This window comes from Pseudorasbora parva, chromosome 11 (genome assembly GCF_024679245.1).
Source record: "Pseudorasbora parva isolate DD20220531a chromosome 11, ASM2467924v1, whole genome shotgun sequence".
Classification (NCBI taxonomy): Eukaryota; Metazoa; Chordata; class Actinopteri; order Cypriniformes; family Gobionidae; genus Pseudorasbora; species Pseudorasbora parva.
Window position 1 is genome coordinate 11,595,085 of NC_090182.1, and position 21,172 is coordinate 11,616,256.

A 21,172-nucleotide genomic window follows, 5' to 3' on the forward strand; every position below is an offset into this window, starting at 1 on the left:
TTGCAGAAATGACTGCTTCAATGTGGCGTGGCATGGAGGCGATCAGCCTGTGGCACTGCTGAGGTGTTATGGAGGCCCAGGATGCTTCGATAGCGGCCTTAAGCTCATCCAGAGTGTTGGGTCTCGCGTCTCTCAACTTTCTCTTCACAATATCCCACAGATTCTCTATGGGGTTCAGGTCAGGAGAGTTGGCAGGCCAATTGAGCACAGTAATACCATGGTCAGTAAACCATTTACCAGTGGTTTGGGCACTGTGAGCAGGTGCCAGGTCGTGCTGAAAAACCAAATCTTCATCTCCATAAAGCTTTGCAGCAGATGGGAGCATGAAGTGCTCCAAAATCTCCTGATAGCTAGCTGCATTGACCCTGCCCTTGATAAAACACAGTGGACCAACACCAGCAGCTGACATGGCACCCCAGACCATCACTGACTGTGGGTACTTGACACTGGACTTCAGGCATTTTGGCATTTCCTTCTCCCTAGTCTTCCTTCAGACTCTGGCAGCTTGATTTCTGAATGACATGCAAAATTAAATTTTTTGCCACACTTTTTCCTTCCCACAGACTTCCCACTAAGGTGCCTTGATACAGCACTCTGGGAACAGCCTATTCGTTCAGAAATTTCTTTCTGTGTCTTACCCTCTCGCTTGAGGGTGTCAATGATGGCCTTCTGGACAGCAGTCAGGTCGGCAGTCTTACCCATGATTGCGGTTTTGAGTAATGAACCAGGCTGGGAGTTTTTAAAAGCCTCAGGAATCTTTTGCAGGTGTTTAGAGTTAATTAGTTGATTCAGATGATTAGGTTAATAGCTCGTTTAGAGAACCTTTTCATGATATGCTAATTTTTTGAGATAGGAATTTTGGGTTTTCATGAGCTGTATGCCAAAATCATCAGTATTAAACAATAAAAGACCTGAAATATTTCAGTTGGTGTGCAATGGATCTAAAATATATGAAAGTTAAATTTTTATCATTACATTATGGAAAATAATGAACTTTATCACAATATGCTAATATTTTGAGAAGGACCTATAGACTGCAAAAAGAAAATATGGACATAGTGTCCGTGACGTCAGCCGTAGGTTTCTGAAGAGCATTTTTAAAGCCTTAAAGTAGGAGGAGCCAGTCGTTGCCATCTTGCCAGCACGTCACCGTGCATCACTCCCTTATAATCGAAAATGGGCAAAGAGGCAGGACGTGGATGGACTAACACAGCAGACAAATGACAGCAGAAGCAATTCACCTCTCACTCAAGTGTCCACTCCCTTAGTTACGCAGACGTTTAAGGCTTAGTATAATTTAAATAGATGAGTTTAAAAAACATTACCACCTTACAGTTGTCATGAAGGGCAAAATTAGCTGTATAGACCTAAATGTACCAGGCTGTAAAAAAGAAAATTAATGCTGTAAAGTTGAGCATTTTAAAATGGGGCATTTACAGATTATTCTAGCAGATACAGATGTCTCTAGCAGCTAGTTGATAAATTGCAGTTTAAATCACTTCCGTGTTGGATTCAAGAGAGAGACTGGAAGGATACCGCTCACTAAAAACGCTTTGGTGGACAAACGGCCTAAGGCTAAAAACATTTTATTTACAAATTCAGACTTGAATGTTCGCCCAGTGCATTTCAAACACTCAAAAATCAAAATCCATCATTTACTCACCTTCCAGGCACACTTAAACATGTATGAATGTCACTGTATTCGATAAAACATTTCTAAACCAATTAGAATTGGTTTTAAAGAAAGACAGCAGAAGTTTGCTTTAGCTATAACTGTTCTAAATTAAGTGTTTGGTCACTTTGTGGTTGTCAAACATTAAGGGAGTATCTCTATATTGATATGATGAACTGTGGATTGTAATATTATTATATGATGCAATGAAGTTTATTTGTCAAGTCTATAAAATACTTTCATCAGTGGAACAAAAAGGGGCATTTCGAACATGTTAATTTGGAGTTTTAATGCAAATGACAAATGAATTTAAGATGTTCTTAAGTGTGTAAAATAATAATACAGTAAATCAAGTGTCGCAAAAAGTATCAATCTGGCCTCAAGATCATTATCGCTCTGACTGGAAATGATAGTGCTTGTAGATATACCTATTGAAATGTAAATTCAAGCTAGAATCATCTACATCATGGCCTTCAGCAGAGTATGTTTATGTTAAAGAAAGGCTGCTCTTTGAAGTTTGTTATGTGATGGCGCGCTCATGTTGTTTCTCCGTGTGCGGAGGTGAAACCCCGTGCTAGTGTGCCGAGGGTTTCTCCTACACATTAGTGCTTCACACTCAAAGGCAAACCTTTCAGAGTGTCTTCCCGTATGCGGGGGTCAGGACGGGTCGAGGGCAGGAGTGAACGGTCTGGAAGGAAAGAGTGAGAGAGAGAGAGAAAGAGTGAGAGAGGCTTTAGCACAGCTGTGACCTGAATGAGTCCCTCCCCTCGTACCTCTGGGGTCCGGGAACAAGCGCGAGCCTGTCAGCGGCCTACTTTCCCAAAGTATGATTCTAGGCCATTATCTGTGTTACCACTGATGGGGCTCCAGCAGGCTCAACGGATCCGCAGAACAATCCTCTTCATCGCTTGTGAACGTGTGAGGGAGGGCCGGGCGTTTGTAAGTGTTACTCTGAGAGGAGCGTATCTACTGTAAAGAGTCAAGGTGAGGTTGGCTACTGGGAGCAGGAGGATAGAGAAAGAAACAGAAAAAAAATAGATAAAAGGGAGAGATATTATCAAACAAACACCTGCACATTATTGTTATACTATGTTCATTACATTAATATTTAATTATTACTTTCATAAAGGTTATTTGGTTCCATTGAATCTTTCCATTCCACATAATGTTATTAATAGTGGAAAAAGTATGAAAAATGTATTTCACACTAAGAAAAAAAATGGTTCTTTTTAAGAACTCTGTTCTCGGTTCTTTGCTGTGAAAATCTCCTTTTGGAACCTTTATCTTTAAGAGGATAAGAAAATTGTGCATTGTTTTGAATAGAAAAGGACTTAAGTCATTTTAAAGGAATATCATAGAGGAGCTATAATTGTCTTATACAAAACCCAAAAAAGTTAGTTAGAGGCTAAATACAAAGACAGAATGTTTTGGATTTAAATCGTCATCAGATTTACATGGGTTCATCATTTTTAAGGCCTATTCCAAGAAGGATAATAATTTGAATCCACATTAATGGACAATAACATTCTTGTTTATTGTAAGTGTGCAGTGTAGTTTTGTCATCAGTCACTTTAAGTGTGAATGTCCCTGCATTACATGCAAAATATCAAACCAAGTGTTCTTTCAAAGAAAGACAGCAGAAGTTTTTTTTTTTTTGTGCTTAACTGATATTCTGTTCTAAATTAAGATGATGAATTAATTTAAATGAAGTGTTTGGACACATATGATATTTTCATATACAATGCATTGAAATTCATACATCAAGACTAAAAAAATACTTTCTTCTGTGGAAAACAAAATAAGATATTGCGATATTTGCTAAATAAAGTGGATCCATACATTGGGCACCATTGACTTTAATTCTTTGGGGGAAAATACATTTCTCAAAGCATCTATTCTTGTGTTTCAGAGAAGAAAGTAATTTGGAGCGACATGTGCTGGAGTAAATGATGATTCTTAATTTGTGAGTGTGAACTGTGCTTTGAAGATAAGGTATTTCAACAAACCCCTAAATCTAAGTATTCAACCTTGGTGGTGAGTTTTTCAGACAATCCCTAAGCTTCTTGATCCGAGCTCTATGAGAGCTCCTCTCCCCTCTACTCTCATACTGTCACATTCCTCAGAGTCATCCACTGACTTGTTATTTCAGCACAAATTGAACTGAAATAACTGCCAGTCAAAAGAAGTTTAACTGGCATACAGTGGCCCCAAAATGTATTCAGACACTGAAGTCAAATGTCAAATTTACAAATTTGTGTTATTTCATATGCATTTTATTCATATGCAGATGATTTGAATGATTTTGAAAGTCTCTAATGCTCACCAAGGCTGCATTTGTTTGATCAAATCACAAAAACAACAATAATATTGTGAAATATTATAACAATTAAAAAAAATTGTTCTTACCAAACCAAACTTCTGAATGATAGTGTATAACTAAATTATATTGACCAGTTTCACTAATGTTTGACAACCACAATACTAATCCAAATAATGTTATATCTTAATTTAGAACAGTATATCTGGTTATTATCAAAACAGTATTATGAAAACAGGGTGCAAGAACAACAGCAGTAAATCAATGCAAAAATATATTTTGGTTGGTACTACAGCAGACACAATCAAACAGTAAAATGTTTCCCATAAAACTGGAGGGGTGTTTTCACAGCTGCTTCTGATACGGGTTGCTTTTAGAGGAAAAAGCTGCCCATAACTGCTGGTCTAGTATCGGTGTTCTTCATGGTAATTTCATATAATTAGCCAGAAAGAGTTGCCAAAAGATCTAGTGTGTATCTGTATTTGCGTTTGTCAAATGACTCAATTAGTTTTTTTCACTTTGTTGAGCAATGTAGCCAATCAAAGACATGTTTGTTGATTTCTTGAACCCAATGTCCAATCACAGGTGTTGAAGCAGAATCCACTCACCGCTTGAGTTTTTGTCCGGTGTAGTGCTGAGTTCTGCACATGCACTAATCCTCTCTAAGTGTAGACATTATGTAGATAAGAGATTTATTGTGTAGTCAGCTTCACTGATTAATAAAATGGAACTATATGAGATTGCATTTATTGAATGATTGACTTTTAATGATTATAAAGGGAGTGCTCTTTGCGGGCTGTCTATGCGATGTATAGAATAATTATGTTCAGAATTTTAATAAAACGTTTGTTTTCCATTCTTGACAAGTGACCATATACACATTTCAATACATAGGCCCCATCTGCATATAAATGTGGTATTCACTCTCTAAATTGTGATGACTGACATTGATAAATATGTATCAAAATCAGGCTCATATGAATCAAGCATAGCAACAGTTCTAGCAGGTCACTCTCAGAGCTCATTTACCCTCCTCCATTCCCAGCTCATTTGTTTACCCTGAGGGGGTTATTGCTAGCCTAGAAATCTAGACGCACCCTAGCGGCAGCAAATCTAATCTGCCGCGAGTGTCGTCTAGCAACTCTCAATACACTTCTGAGCTGTAAAAACCAAACTCTGGTCGGGCCATCACATCGTGTATAGAGTCGGTGGGCGGGGCTTAACATAATGACAGCCGAGTTGCGCTTGCGTGCTTCTAGTAAACACAGAAACTGGTGAACGGCGGTCTTTTTCAAATCAGCTCTGACCGCGACTCTGGAAGACTTGGAGTTAAACTTTTCTCTGAGAAAAGGACAAAGATCGGCACTGAAGTCATTCTTAAAAGGGAAAGATGTGTTCGGAGTTTTGCCGACCGGATACAGCGAATGTTTAATATATCAACTAGCTCCGCTTCACGTTGCTCTGGTTGGTTGTAGCGCTATCCTATCGCGTGCAGAGGGAGTTTGAAAGACAACCGTTTATCCCGCCCCTCGGATTGAGCTGTCAATGGTGAGTTTGCAGACCAAACATCTTGATGTGGGTCTGGTTTGTCGGGCTAGGTTACTGCTGCTCTCCCCGCTCTTATCAATGCTAGGCTGCATGGATATGCAGGGAGTTCTTTCCCAGAACAGAACCATAACTCCAATCCAAACTTTATGCTAATTTTCAATAATCTTTGACGATAGGTTTTCTGACAGAAATGTCAAGAAAACATGATTCCTGGCTGCATGTCAATATCCTATAACTGGATCTTTGGTAAGTTGTAAGTAACACTATATCGAGATTTTTTTTTAACTTAAATTTTCCTCTATTAAATCCATTCATGGAGCAGCTCTTCTGCCACTCAGTCCTGGCTGTGTTCTGGCGGGAAAGTGACGATGATGCATACCCTCTATTTTACATTACAGGGGTACATTCACTGTGAGCAAAATGGGGTTTCAATAAAAGTAGATAAGCCAAACTAGGCCAAATAGGTTGGAAAACGTTAACACCCATAATGCACTGGGCATGTTGCCGTCCAAGGGCACTCCTACCAGTCTGCTATGGATATATTTGATCACTGAGTCAAACACCGCCTTGATTTAGTAGGAAATACTTTGTAATCATAGCAAACTTTTAGTCATAATGGTGTCAACTTGTAATTGCTACCAGGTGCAAGAATTCAAAGAGTACATGTTTAACGCGACTCGGGAATGAGTTACTTTTGGTTTCCAGTGAAGGGTCCAGTGCATTGCAGAGCTGTAAAAATCTTTTGCTAAAATGAACAAGATACATTCATTTTCATTTACATATACAACCAACATTATAACAACACAAAGGGGGCTGAAAATCGTTTAAAAAGTTACACAGCTTTAGACAATAATAGCTCAAATGGAACCACATGGTGCATTCTTTGTCTTTTTTTTTTTTAAAGCTTTTTATATCTGATGGTCACTGTATGCTTTTTTATTTAGTGGAAGAAAGTAAGTCATACAGGTTTGACATGACATGAGAGTGAGTAAATGACAGACTAGGGGAAAGCTATGGTAACCAAACTTGGCAGAAGTCAGAAATACCTGTCAGAAAAGAGAGGTGAGCAGAAACGTTTTTTGTTTGTTTGCAAATGCATTTGTGAGTGTATTTGTGTGTGTGTGTGTGTGTGTGTGTGTGTGTGTGTGTGTGTGTGTGTGTGTGTGTGTGTGTGTGTGTGTGTGTGTGTGTGTGTGTGTGTGTGTGTGTGTGTGTGTGTGTGTGTGTGTGCATTTGAGTGTGAGTGACAGATCAGAGCGTTTGTGTGTTTGGTCTGGTGTGTGTTTTCTTGAGTCTCTAGTAGATTCAAAAGGAGTCTCAGCATCTGTCTCAGCAGCTGGAGGGTGTCACACACACGCATGCTCTCACACGTGGGTCATTTATCCTGACCTCACACTGCCACTGCTTGTCCTGCCCTGACCTGCTCCATCACACACACACACATGCAGAGAGCTTACAGGCTGTGAAAGGGCAAGAATGAAGTTTGACAGAGGAAATAAAATAAAGGCACAGCGAGTATTCATGAAATGCTGATATTAACTTTCCATACCAGAGGTCAAAGGCCAACACAACTGTTGACACAGCAATACCATGTCTTGCGTGTCATATTTTAAACAGCATTTTGCCTATTTGTTTATATATATATATATATATATATATATATATATATATATATATATATATATATATATATATATATATATATATAAAATGTGTGAGTGTGTGCTTTTATACGCTTTTTAACTTCTCATTAATTAAGGGACTACATGAGATATTTGTACTTTAATGCAGGACCATTTTCAAATGGGTGGATAAGCCAGTCTGTGATTGGTTACTGCAAAAATGTGACAGAAGCAGGATAAATGTATGTATTATTTAACATTTTTGTCTTTTGATTTTAGTTTAAATTTAAATAATTTACCATTTAACCATTTATCAGCTTATTTTATTTATGTGTTATTATTGTGTTTATTGTTTAGGCCTGTGCTTCGTCTCTGCAACCGTCATGTTTATATTTAGCTCACATTGTTTCACACGGGTTTATTCCGTTCTTTGATCAATGATTCATGGAGTTTCATTTCATACTTGTGGTTCATAATCCAATATGTTTATTTACATTGAAATACATGTGAAAAGATGCGCCACATGTGTGTTTATTAGCATGAGAGGGCGTGTGACGCCCATCGCTGTATGACTGTGTCCATGACAACAGTAATTACGCTCATGTTCAGAAAGAGGACAGGGTACAGTATGTGCTTATTCAGAAGGAATATATGCAAATATCTATACTCTAAAAATGTGTTTGTGTTGCTCTAAGTGTTTTAGATACCCAGAGGAAAATGTTATTGCTCAGAGTTTGCACATTTTCAATTATGACCGTTTTAAGAGCAGATTTACCTAAGATGTTTCTCCCTTAATTCCTTAGGAGAAATCAAAATAGACACAAATGAGACAACTGTTGACATTGAGTATTACAGAGCTAAAAATAATGAGGGTAGAACATTTTATCCTGGAATAATTTGATTAGAAATATATGAGAGCTCATATTAAATCTCTGGTATCTTGGTATATCTGAGCACAGTTTGAGACGTTTTTGAGCTCCCTAGAGGACACACACGAGAATACTGCGGTCTCTTTCTCAGTAGAACAATATGAGAAGCAGCAGCCTTAAATCTTTATTTGCTTTGCATTTCATCTGATTCCCTATGAGTCTTTTTGAAACATATTTGGAAAATGCATGCAACAAAATAATTGTATTCACATGTCTGGCTTATTTATGAGCATTTTGTATGAGTTGTGCATATTTCTTTTCTCTTCTCAAGAGCGTTTGTGTGCGTTTATCACGTGCATGTGAATGCTTGTGGAGTCGGCAGTGTGTGTGTGTGTGTGTGTGTGTGTGTGTCTGTGTGAGAGAGAGCAGTGCACTTGCCTGAGGAAACAGTGTTATGTAAGAGATCTCTGCTGCATACTGCACTTCAATAATACTCCCATACAGCTAAATAAAGACACGCACACACTCATACTGTACACACATACAATAGCAAATCATATACAGAGCAGATCAGATTCTCAGGACTCGTTCTGAAGCTTGTCCAAACACACTGTGGATGTCATCATGCTCTTATCAGCAGGAAAGGAATATCACAGGTGACATCTCTTTGATAGCTCAACTGTTTTTTCCTCAACTGGATTGGGATTAAATGAAGAATAAATGAAGAATCTCCTGCTTCAGATGTTTTTGCCTAGTTATCTTGCACACTTGAGTGTTTTAGAAGAGATCTCAACAGTGTCTTAAACTATGCTCTATATATTTGACCAGAACCATACTCGGATGCCAACTCAGAGAAAGATTTTTATGGCAGATAAAGGTTCAGTGGGGTTCTACATAGAACCCTTAGGGTTCTTCTTGACTCAATTTTAAAGAACACTTTATGCCAAAAAGTTCTATATAAAGAGAAATTACTTCACCCAAAAAGGAAAATTATCCCATAATTTACTCACCCTCAAGCCATCCATCGTGTATATAACTTCTTTCAGTGAGTTATATTAAACAATTTCCTGGCTCTTCCCAGCTTTGTAATGGCATTGAATAGAGTTTTTGAAGCACATACATCCATCATAAAATTAATCCATATGACTCTAGTGGGTTAATAAATGCCTTCTGAAGCAAAGCCATGGGTTTTTGTAAAACAAATATACACATTTAAAACTTTATAAACTATAAGAAGAACAAACAAACTTTGTTTGGAGCTCGAAACAGCTTGCTAAAGCAAGCTTTCCAGCTGGTAAACATCTTTGTACTACCATTGGTTTGTGGTGATTATGTACGTCACGGTTCTTTTCAGTAAGTTTACTTTTATGGACATTACTTTTTTTACGATCCACTTTGCCAGCCCTTCATTTCAGTTTGCTCACTTTAAAGTCAGCCCTCAGTGATGAGACTTTAAAGTCTCTCTTCTGGATCGGGGCTAACTGCTACCTTCCAGTAGACCTGGAGAACGTCTACCCCCGATCCAGACCACAGCCAACCCCAGAGCACAACCCATTATCACCCTTCACCATGTAGACGACGAGCCCAGAGAATACTGAGCCTTTGACAACAGCGCTAACTAACACCCCGGACCTGAAGCCCCAACGTGAGTCTGACCAGGGGTATGGGCCGACCACAGCCGTCTAAGAGGGAATATTGGTGGAGATTGAAACCGGTAATGACTGGCTTATCGACAGGGACTCTGAAGTGCTGCTGCCTCATCCTGAATATCTCATACCGTCATTATTGCTGGTCCTGTCCAGCACTAAGACTGTGTCTTTGCCTTATATTGAAACTATGCCTTCATCACCGCTGGTACTATCCAGCATAGAGATTGTGTCATCCATCGGTAGAAACATTGAATTGTTACCATTGATCCCGCCCAGCCTTTCTCTCCCACTTCCAGTGCAGGGTTTAGCTAATCCTTCAGCCCTGCCTAAGCGGAGTTCCTGCAATTCTTTGTCTTCTCCCTTGATGCCTTTTAATGTGGTTAAGCCTCAGGCCATGCAACAAGATGATTCTGCGGCTCCGTCTACGGACACTGATCCCTTCACTCCACCTTGGCCCATCAACTTTTCAGCTCCGCATTGTCTCCTCCCACCCTCTGCTCCACCGGAGATCCTTGGTCTTGCGGCTCCACTAGGCTCCCTCGTCCCGCCGGCTTGCCTGCTCCACAGAGGTACAAGCCATCCGCACACCTTTGGCTCCAGCGGGCTCCACGCTCCCTCCAGCTCCACATTGATCCTCTATCATTCCAGCTTAGACCTCTGGCACTCAGGTTTCTCTTCGGATGCTCATCACTCCAGCTCTGCATTGGTCTCCAGTGCCAGCGGTGTTGCTTGGCCCATCGGCTCTCCATCTGCACCTGGGGCTACCCTAACTACGGCTCCCTTTCTGTCTGTTGTCCCCTGGATGTTGCCTACCAAGTTTCCATCCGGGCTCCTCCCTCCATCTAGCCTGACAAGCCAGACCCACATCAAGATGTTTGGTCTGGAGACTCACCATTGACAGGGCTCAATCCGAGGGGCGGGATAAACGGTTGTCTTTCAAACTCCTTCTGCACGGCGTTCACGCGATAGGATAGCGCTACCACCAACCAGAGCAATGAAGGTGAAGCAGAGCTCGTTGACAGATTAAACTTTCGATGTATCCGGTCGGCAAAAGTCAGAACACATCTTCCTTTTTTAAGAATGACTTCAGCCCCGTTCTTTTTTCAGAGAAAAGCTTAACTAGGGTTGTGCCGATAGACGATAGTATCGTGTATCGACGATAGGCAGAGAGATCGCCGAAAGCTGAAGCTGTTGGCGATTTCAAGGCGATATTTGGCTCGTTCCCCATGAATATAATAAATAAATAAAAATTATTATTAAATGAAAATATTATGATCATAGTTATTATTATTATTATCATCATCATTACATTAATTGTACTTATTCTGCTTAGCCTTACTATTCACATCAACATCAAAGCGTGTGGTGTTGCACTCACAGGCTACGTGCCGCATATACTGCGAGTGCAACACCACACGCTTTTAAAATGTAAAAATGAGTTACTCTTCAGTGAAAAAAAAAGTTTTTTTAAAGACGAAAAAACTACATAGTTTCAGAATTTAATTGCAAGGTGATCAACCTAGCCCTATATTCACAAATTCACATAAGCCACGGCGAAAACGGCATCATCATCATCAGGCTAAAGCATTTTTTTTTCATAAATGTACATTTATTTTATACTTATAATAATACAATAACAAATTGCTATATTATAATTATAGGCTATAGCCTATACATTTGAACAGAGCAATCAGTCAAAAAGTAAAAGCAGCTTTATTTCAAACGACTTAACGACGGAACAACAATGAACAAAAAATATTGCACTGGCCGTTAAGCTAAGATTTCTTGTTAAAGTGCAGTGAAATGCTTAAATGTCAGCAGACAATGTATTTTCTAATAATGTGCAGCCCTTGCCCGCTGTATGGGCTACAGAAATAAATAGTTTATTAAAATAGACAGGCTGTGACACCAGGTTGACGGTAGCCTAAAAATAATAAATAACGAAATAGGCTTTAATAAATAAAAAACACAATGAAAGAACTCAAATAAAACGGCAAAACAATTAAATCACCTCAAATGTATAGGCTACTCGAATGAACTTATTGCTAAAACAAACACAAGGCCAGAAACAATTAAGACAACAATTATTGTTATGCAATTCAGGTATCTATTCCCAAAAATGTTTTGTATAAAGAAAACCAGCTGGTTTGAGAAGGTTGCGGTGGGGAGTATGTTGCCCGCTGCACTGAACACGCGTTCCGATGGAGCCCGTTTCACACATACCCCGTCTGCTTTTTTTCCGTACCCATGTTAACGGATGACAGCTTTCATACTGCACGCGGATGCTGTCCGTCAGTCCGTTCCAGGAGCGGTGCGTCTGCAGCAGTGCACGGATCGTTTTCGTACCGAGGCTATTTTTTGCTGCGCTGCGTTGCTGCATTAAAACGACAGAACATTGTTCGCATTAAAATAAACAGGTAGGCTATTGACGGAGGCTATTATTTAAATTGTATAATTTAAAATATAGGCCTACTCTTGTTTCAAAGTCAACACATGGCTTTTTTTCTCAAGTTAAGCAAGGAAACGAGACTGCAGGATTTCCTTTAAAAGGTTTAAAAACGAAAGAAAAGACGAGAGTCGGCTGTTTTTGAATAGCCTATTGTAAGTTTCTAATTTAAAATGTTTGTGATTTAGGCTATAACCTATGTTTAAATGTTTTGCCACTTGTGTGAGCTAAATCTAAATATGAATAAATTAATTGAATAAAATGCTGTAGGCTAGTGACGAGCCATGTTCAGTAAAAACTTTTGGATTTTAAATAAAAAATAATTAATAAATAAGGTGTGTTTGTGGTATGCAACAGCCGACCAGTTGCACACGGATTGCTTCACGGATGAACCTAACTAATACAAACACAACACATGGTTAACTAGAAGAGCATAATTTCGTTTGTTAAATAAGAGGCGATCTGGCGCTCGTTGCCGCTGTTTTCAGTGCTGCAGATTTCTCTCGTGGCTCGTGCATGTGCAGAGCACTTTAATCTAACTTTTGTATTCGTTCCGGTAAAATCACGAAACAAAATGCACAAAAACTGTCCCTGCTCTTCATGTACAATCACTGATGATATTCGGTTTTAATGAGAAAAAATACGAGGATTTAAAGTGTGCAAATCTATGCCTTTATTCACGTGAAAAATCTGGACACTAACGCTATATTGTGTTTAGATGCATCCCCTTATAATACGCCATAAAGTGTGTATCATATGCACACAAAAAACTGCGTAGCCTACCATTTGTAAGCCAAAGCTCATTTTGACGTATACATTCCACGAGATTGCACACTCGTACTATACGCATTTTCGTGAGACTGTCCCACCCACTTTTTAAAACAAAGTTATGCCAGTGCCACTGAATGCTCCGCCCCGACGCGATAAGATCGCATATCGGCGATCTCACAGGCTGACGATAAGACGATTGGAAAATTAGGCATATCGCCCAACACTAAGCTTAACTCCAAGTCTTCCAGAGTCTTGGTCAAAGCTGAATCGAAAGACAGCTGTTCGCCAGCTTCTGTGTTTACTAGAAGCACGCACGTACAACTCGGCCTTCATTAGATTAAGCCCCGCCCACCGACTCTATACACGATGTGATTGGCGCGACCAGTGTTTGCCGTTTACAGCTCAGAAGTGAATTGAGAGTTGCTAGACGACACTCGCGGCAAATTAGATTTGCTGCCGCTAGGGAGCGTCTAGATTTCTAGGCTACCCTCCATCGACTCCGCCGTGGGATTTCATCTAGGCTGTGCTCTGGGTCAGTACCACCCGGCCACACCTCTCATCATCCCTATGGCTTCTTCCTTCATCATCGCCTCCATGGTCTGTTCTGCCTGCTTTCATCAGCTCTTCGCCTGCTTGTTTCATCAGCCCTTCGTCGGCTCCTCGTCCACCTCCAAACCCCTCACCCTCCTTCCCTCATCTCAACTGTTACAGCACGAGATTGCGCCTTCCGAGAGGGGGCGTAAAGTCATGGCTCTGTTCAGTTTTTATTTTCATGGACATCAGTATGTTATTTTCAGTTACGTTCTCTTTTGTCTTAGTTTCCTGCCAAATTTGTTTCTATGGACACTGAATAATCATTACAGCTGCTTATTGTTAAGTTCATCATCTCTGTCTATTTACGTTCCCCTGGTTATATCACTCATTGCCCAGTATTGGTTGTGCGTAACACGCCATTTCGTATTGTTGGATCATTGTTTGCATTATTATTCGAGTTATTTAATAAATCCAGTTTTATTTTGAAATCATCTTGTTCTTTCTTTGAAAAAGTGTTACAACGTAATAGGTAGGTGTGTGTAGATTCTACGCCTTCTTTCGCATTGGAAAACTTTTCTGGTTAATTTCTGTTGAGATCAGATCAGAGCTGCATTATAGTACAAAATGAAGTTGTACTTCTATTGAAATGAGACTGACACTTTTACCATGTTTCATAAGGTAAAGCTGCTTGATTTTAAGCAATCTATTGTATAAAGTGCTAAATAAATAAACGTGACGCGACTTTAATAGAGTGCCGAATTGCAGCGTTTATGCATCTATATCCAAGTTGTTATGATCAGATGCGTTTCTAATGCTTTATTAAAAAATGCTAGCCGTTTTCTCAATTTTGTTGTGTTATTTTGTTATTGAGAGGAAAGCGTGCAGCACACATTTACATTTACAGATGTTCCCTAACAGTATTTGTCCTATATATATATAAAATATCCTGGTCACGTATTTTGAACTTCGTTTTACCCCTAAATGAAGAATGAAAAAACTTTTCTGTGAGTATATCAGGGGCCTTTGATCAAATTAACCGCACTAACAGAGCAATCACACCAGCGTTCATTTTAATCAAACAAAACCTGCCAAGTGTGAACACCCTAAGAACAAATGATCTGAACTTTACGATCCAATTTCATTTTTATAGCCCTATACTTTCTCTGTCAACCTTTGTTTCATTTGTGTCTATTTTTATTTCTCCCAATGAATATTAGAAAAAACATCTGAGTCAGAATTGACTTCAATTTAACAAAAAAAGTAAACTCTGAGCAATGAAACTTTGCTTTGTATATGAAATGATGCTGAATGTGTTTTGAAATATTTAAATGCTATCTGACTGAATTCATCTTCACAGTTACTGTTTTGGATGCAGCATGTCTGCACGGCTCGAACTCTTGAGTACAGGCTGAAAAATAAGTTTTTGAAAACACATTTTTTGGATGTAGAAATGGGTTAGCATGTGGGCTGCTATGACTCAGTGTGTGTGTGTGTGTGTGTGAGTGCGTGTGTGTGTGTGTGTGTGTGTGTGTGTGATGCGCTTCACTGGTGGCATGCCAACCTCTGGCTGCTGTTGCCCGGTAACACTTTGCCACATTTTTGCTCATTTTTTACTCATTTTACTCATTTCACCTTTTTACAGACTTTTTCTCTCATTTCCTTTTCAACATAATTTGATGAACAGATTTAATTTAGTTTTTTTTTATTAATATATATAAACATTGATCAGTGGACACAAACAAAAGCTCAACAGAACCTGTTTGACACACAAGAAAAAACCTCATTAGTTCTTGATGAAGCTCAAACATGCTGCGTAACACAAGAATGAACCTCATTGGTTCTTGAGGATATGCATGGATAAATCATTTATAGTAAATATTGCAATATGCCAAAATTGAATTACCGTATGTTGACTTTCTAGTCATTGTTCTTTCATCCACAAGGCAAAAATTGTACGCCTGGTCAAAAGTCAAAGTCGTCTGAAAGCCCTCTAAAAGGGTGTCATTAAGTATGTCTTGTGCGTTCTGGCCTGAATGCTAGCTGAATTCAGAAGTTTGTTCAGCATTCTGAATGTGTCACTTTACAATGGATGTTTTTTGTAATCTTGTTCCCTCTTGGTTTTCTACATCATTTACTAGGTTCTTCTCTTTCTCTCTCGGCAGCGGTGCCGTTTCCGCTGAGCCACAGGTTAAGCATGCGAGAGGTGTTCGACTGTGAGGGTAAACCGCGTGTGGACCTGCTGAAGGCTCACCTCACTAAAGAGGGCCGCGTGGAGGAGCCCGTCGCCCTGCGTGTCATCAACGAGGGGGCCGCCATCCTGCGCCAAGAGAAGACCATGCTGGACATAGAGGCCCCTGTCACAGGTTAGTGATCTCTAACAAGAAAAGAGGGCATGATCTGTGGATCAAAACATATTGTTATTATATTAACAACATATATGGTCATTGAAGGTTGATTGATAATCATAAGAAATGTTTCTTGAGCAGCAAATCAGCATTTTAGAAAGATTTCTGAAGGATCATGTGACACTGAAGACTGGGGGGTTATGATGATGAAAATTCAGCTTTGCATCAGAAGGATAAATTACATTTGAAAAATATTAAAATAGAAAACAGTTTGTACTGTATTTATGATCAAATAAATGCAGCCTGGGGGAGCAGAAGAGGCTTCATAAGAGACACCAAACATTTGTGCATGTCCTTGGATTTTTGATAGCCGATGCATTGCTGAATAATAACTTTTGTGTTCTATCGCAGTGGACAGATGTGTAACTTAAAACTTTAAGATATTTTGTCCTTTGAGATTCACGCGTCAGAGGATTAAAAGATACACTCTAAAAAATACTGGGTTGTTTTAACCAAAATTTGGGTCAGATATGGACAAATCCCACTGTTGAGTTAAAAATTGAAAAATGTAACCCAACGGTTGGGTTTGTCCATATTTGACTCAAATTTGGGTTAAAACAACCCAGCATATAGACCCTTTTACTGTTTGTATACAATAATGATGTAGCAACGTATGCGCGCACATTTTGGCAACAAACTGTGGCGAGAATCAGCAGCATGTCAAGCTACGTGAGCGGATTAAGCAACACAAACCGAGAAAGTTATTTTAAAAAGTTGACTTTATCAAATGGTATTCGGCTACCAGATCTGTGTACTATAGTGGAGTGGATTGAAGACGTTAGCAGATGGCCAGATATAACTTAGTGGTCAGATATATACGTATTTAGTCGAGAAACCGAGCGTGTACACCCGAGACAAGCATATAAATCACTGGATGCTTATGAATACGTTGTCTGTGGGCATGTACAGAATACAATTTTCTACATTTATTCTTATTCTTCACACAGACATACATTTATCCTTTTCCTTACATTTTATGTTGTTATTGATTCATATGTGTCGACACACTTCTGTTTAATTTTGTAATGCTATAGTACTTTATAGCAACTATTTTGCTTGCATACATTTCTCAGATGGTTATTTTGCAATTAAACAATTAATAAAATCATTACAAATGAAATTGATAGGTACTGTGATTATTAATCTGGGGTGGGGGGTACATTATACACACCAGTGGCAGCCAATGTTGAGAGGTTTATTATAAAGCATTACGTTTCAAGTGCAGTATATGTTTTACAAATGTAATTTTTTTATGCGAGCATTTTTATGTCCTCGTTCCAATCAATGCGTTTAATCGCCTGCAGCCACAGGTACCGCCGGTTCTTCTGAAACGGCCGTGATCCTGTCGGAATCCTATTAAACTTAAGCCCTTTGGTGGAATAGCGATTCGTGAAACTGAAAACGCAACAGCCAGACATTTTGATGCTGGGAAACCGTTTTGATAAACTTTCGGAGTTGCTAACGCGGTAGAACCACTTGGGAACAACACTTCCGTTGCCAAAATGTGCGCGCAACTCTTTGATCACGTGGGCTGTAAAAGGGTCTATAAGCCTACTGTAATATGAATATGTAATATGTGCAAAATACATCTCTAGAGACTAACAACGGTACGTTTAAGATATGCACATGCACAATCATATATTTATATAATTCTCTGTGGTGAAACACAATTACAGATACATCTCTCGCCTTTGAAAAAAATACAGCCTGAGACAACATTGGAGAATAAATGATATTTTTAGGAGAGGTCAGATAATGCACCTAGAGACTTTAATTTCCCATGAGTCAAAGTGAGGTTCAGCAGGTCTGACACAGGACAAAGACGTTGCTTCTCAGCTATGAAGAAGCCGTCATTTAGCAGGCAGAGAAGCTAACCGCGGGGACCTTTCCCGGCTCGCGTTGGCCTCACACCTGAGACCGAACCTCTCCCTCTTTCCCAGCATGCATTTCTGAACCCTCATCAGCTGGTGGCCTAGTGAATTTCACTCACAGGAGTCATTAAAAATTAATGGCTCGCTGGATAACTGATTTAATTCCCTGGAACCCATTACAGATAGAAAGAGATAGTTAGCTTTGTGTGCTTTCAGTCATTCCAGACCTTGTGGCCTTTAACCCTTTGACCTCCCATTGGGAACACACACTCCTTTGAGAATAGCTCCAATTAGATAGCTCTCTTCATTAGATATAAAACAACACTCACCATATCTTCTGTTATCTTTCTCTATCTGTGTCTTTATCACAGATACACACACGTTTTAGTTAGGATGGTGATCCTTCTATGAGCATGTACACAGCTTTTTCCTTTCCGTCTTAATATACAAGATGTTTGGTTTCAGTGGTTTCAAACAGATTGTCAGCTGTAACTATTGACTTCTGCTACCATAGTCAGACACAAAATAACCATATTTTGCAAATGTATTTAATGCAGGAACCATTTAGATTTGATAATATTGCTAAATTAGCAATATTATCAAATCTAAATGGTTTAATATAATAGGACGTTAAAATTGGGGAATTACAGCCCTGGGGCCTCATTTATAAAGCTTGCGTACGCACAAAACGGGGCTGAAAACATGCGTACGCCAGTTCCTGCACAAAAGGTGGGATTTATAAAGAAAAACTTGACGTGAAAATATGCGCACCTACACACAAACTCTGACCGATGCGTACGGACATTTTGAAGACAAAGCAGTTCGGCGACACTGATGGTGAGTTAGGACTACATAATTCATAAAGGGAATTAACCCTGTGCAAAATGGCAAAATTTACTTTGACATATTTCAATATTTACAATATTTACAAGCTGCTCATAGGTCTCGATTACAACAAAAATTACAAATAACATCAAATCACCATTATGGGTCCTAAAGATACATACATGCATGTTTAGTTTAAAGACATAAAAGGAACTAAATGCTGAAAGTACGTAAATTTCATTTCTTTCACTTCCATTCTTAAATGGATGTAGGCCTATCATAATGTGATTAATGTAATAAGGTGTAAATGATTAAATCTGATCGCTGAAAACATAAATAGCCTACTGCAGCAACACTTACGTGCATGTTGTATGATGGATACGCTGGCACTGCTGGAAAACTAGCCTGGATGCCAGCCGAACCTAGCCCTGCCCACAACATTTTTAGGTTGGGCATTTCGGTCTGGCCTTGCTCCATAGAGGAGTAATTATCCCCGAACAGAAACTGTTCAGACCAATGAAATCATCAGGGCGGGCTTTAGACGATGACGGACAGATGATCAACAGTAGCGTAATCATGCACGTCATCAAAGGGGCTTGGATTATATTTTTTCGAATCCTAAACGGAGAGCTTGTTTGTGTCTGCATTCACCTTCACAATTTCTCTCAGAAATGATGATCATGTTGGGCAAGTACTCTGTGTATCGTTTAATTATTGTATTTTTTTACAACACCGGCAAAGATCGTGTATTCCAGCCGGATACCAGCGCACGTGCAGATAGGGTTGCCAAGTTTTTACAACAAAATCCGCCAACTACTAGCCCTAAACAATAGATTCTCGGGGGGTTCTCCAGGGGGAAAATGGCGTTTGGGGGGTAAAATGTGTGTTATTTTGGCAAGGTTGCCTGTTAAAATTCGCACTCATGGGTCTGTATATCACATAATAGTCGCTTCAACCCGCGGACATAGAAAACAACCTGCAGGGGAAAAAACGCGGACTTGGCCACACAGTGCAGTTGAGCTCTGTTGACATTTGTCAATGCGTCGCTTCGTTGCTCTGATTGGTTGTAGGTCTGTCCAAATGATGTCTTTCCTGGTTCGGTTGAAACACGCCCCATAATTACAGCTTAATGGAGCAGTTTCAGACTCATATTCTGACTAGAATTGAGTATGACCACGTCAGGCTACTGGAAAACTATGCCAATGGCAGAATAAGGAGAGAATGAGTTTTCATCTAGGGACATTATCAGCAAAACTGCATGAATTTTATTTGATTTGAAGTGTTTAAAATTAACGAAATTAACAAAATATTTTTAATTAGCCTAAAATAACACTTTATTTATTTCTGTTTTTATGGTTATTTTGATATATTTATTCTACAGCATAAAAAAAGTATTTTACCTTTGACAGTGTTAAACATGGTGTCACGTGGATGGGAATATGCATGCAAATGATATGCAGATGAGGTCATGCATAGTAAAACTAGGTGTTGTAAGCTCCATATATGGGGATTTCGGGGAGGAGTCAGGGTGGAGAAGCACATACGCACAATCTGCTGCTGGCTGTGATTTATAAAGGGAGTTTTGCACAGGTTCTGGCATACGCATGGTTTTATAAATCTGATTTTTTTTGTGTGTACGCAAAATCTAGCTTTTGTACGTACACTTTGAGGATGAAATCTACGCAAAGTTTTATAAATGAGGCCCCTGGTCAGAATTATTGGCACACCTGGTAAATATGATCGAAGATGGCTGTAAAAATAAATCTGCATCGTTTATCCTTTTGATTTATGATTCAAAATATTTGCAAAAACATCTCTGAAGTATATTCCCATTAATATTAAAACTAGGAACGTGAAATTGTCTAGCTATGACGCCTTGTTTCACAGGAGTATAAATATGAGGAAACAAAAAGGCCAAATTCCCTTAATCATTTATCACTATGAGTAAAACCACTGAATATGCCACAGGACATGTGTCTATATCGTCCTAAAGCAAGGCAAATAGGAGAGTTTGAGTAAAACTAAATAAAACTAAATAAATGAAATAAAACCACATGTTGTTTGGGAGGGATTCAAGAAAAATCCTTCTTGCTCATCCAGAAACAAACTCCAGCATATTCATTTGTCAGACACGACTGGAACTTCGAAAGGGACCTGGTTCTGTGGTCAGAGGAAACTATAAAAAGAGATTTTTGGCAGCAAACTCGCCAGATGGGATTGGTGCAAACTGGGATAAAAGTACCTCATGTCCAGTGAAATATACTGCTGGATCTTTAATGTTGTGGGCCTATTTTTATGCTGGAGGTCCTAGACTTCTTGTTCAGATACATGGTCTCATGGATTCTAACAAATACCAAAAGATAAAAAAAATCAAAACCTGACCGCTTCTGCTATAAATGTTATAATGAGCTCTGGTCGGATCTTCCATCAGGACAATTATCCAAAATAAACATCAAAATCAACACAAAAATGTGTAACTGAACACAAAAGGAAGCTTCTGCCATGGCCGTCCCAGTCCCTGACCTGTACCCTATAGAAATATAGGAAAAAGTGTTGAAAGTGCCTCTGCCGTTCAAAAAGCTTACGCTACCAGTGACGCTCGTCAGACATAGAGTAAGCATTTTGAACAGTGAGAGGCATAGT

The 21,172-nt window shown here is 39.3% G+C and overlaps 1 protein-coding gene across 5 annotated transcripts in view; it reads left to right on the plus strand.

Moving 5' to 3' along the window:
* ppp3cb (protein phosphatase 3, catalytic subunit, beta isozyme) overlaps positions 1-21,172 on the plus strand; it is a 65,694-nt gene that overhangs the window by 16,073 nt on the left and 28,449 nt on the right. For 3 of the 5 annotated variants that reach the window (XM_067457062.1, XM_067457058.1, XM_067457061.1), the window contains exon 2: positions 15,567-15,791. In XM_067457062.1, coding sequence (XP_067313163.1) covers positions 15,567-15,791 — 225 coding nt within the window. The remainder of the gene's footprint in view (positions 1-15,566; positions 15,792-21,172) is intronic. The other 2 variants (XM_067457060.1, XM_067457063.1) reach the window with 1 other exon arrangement.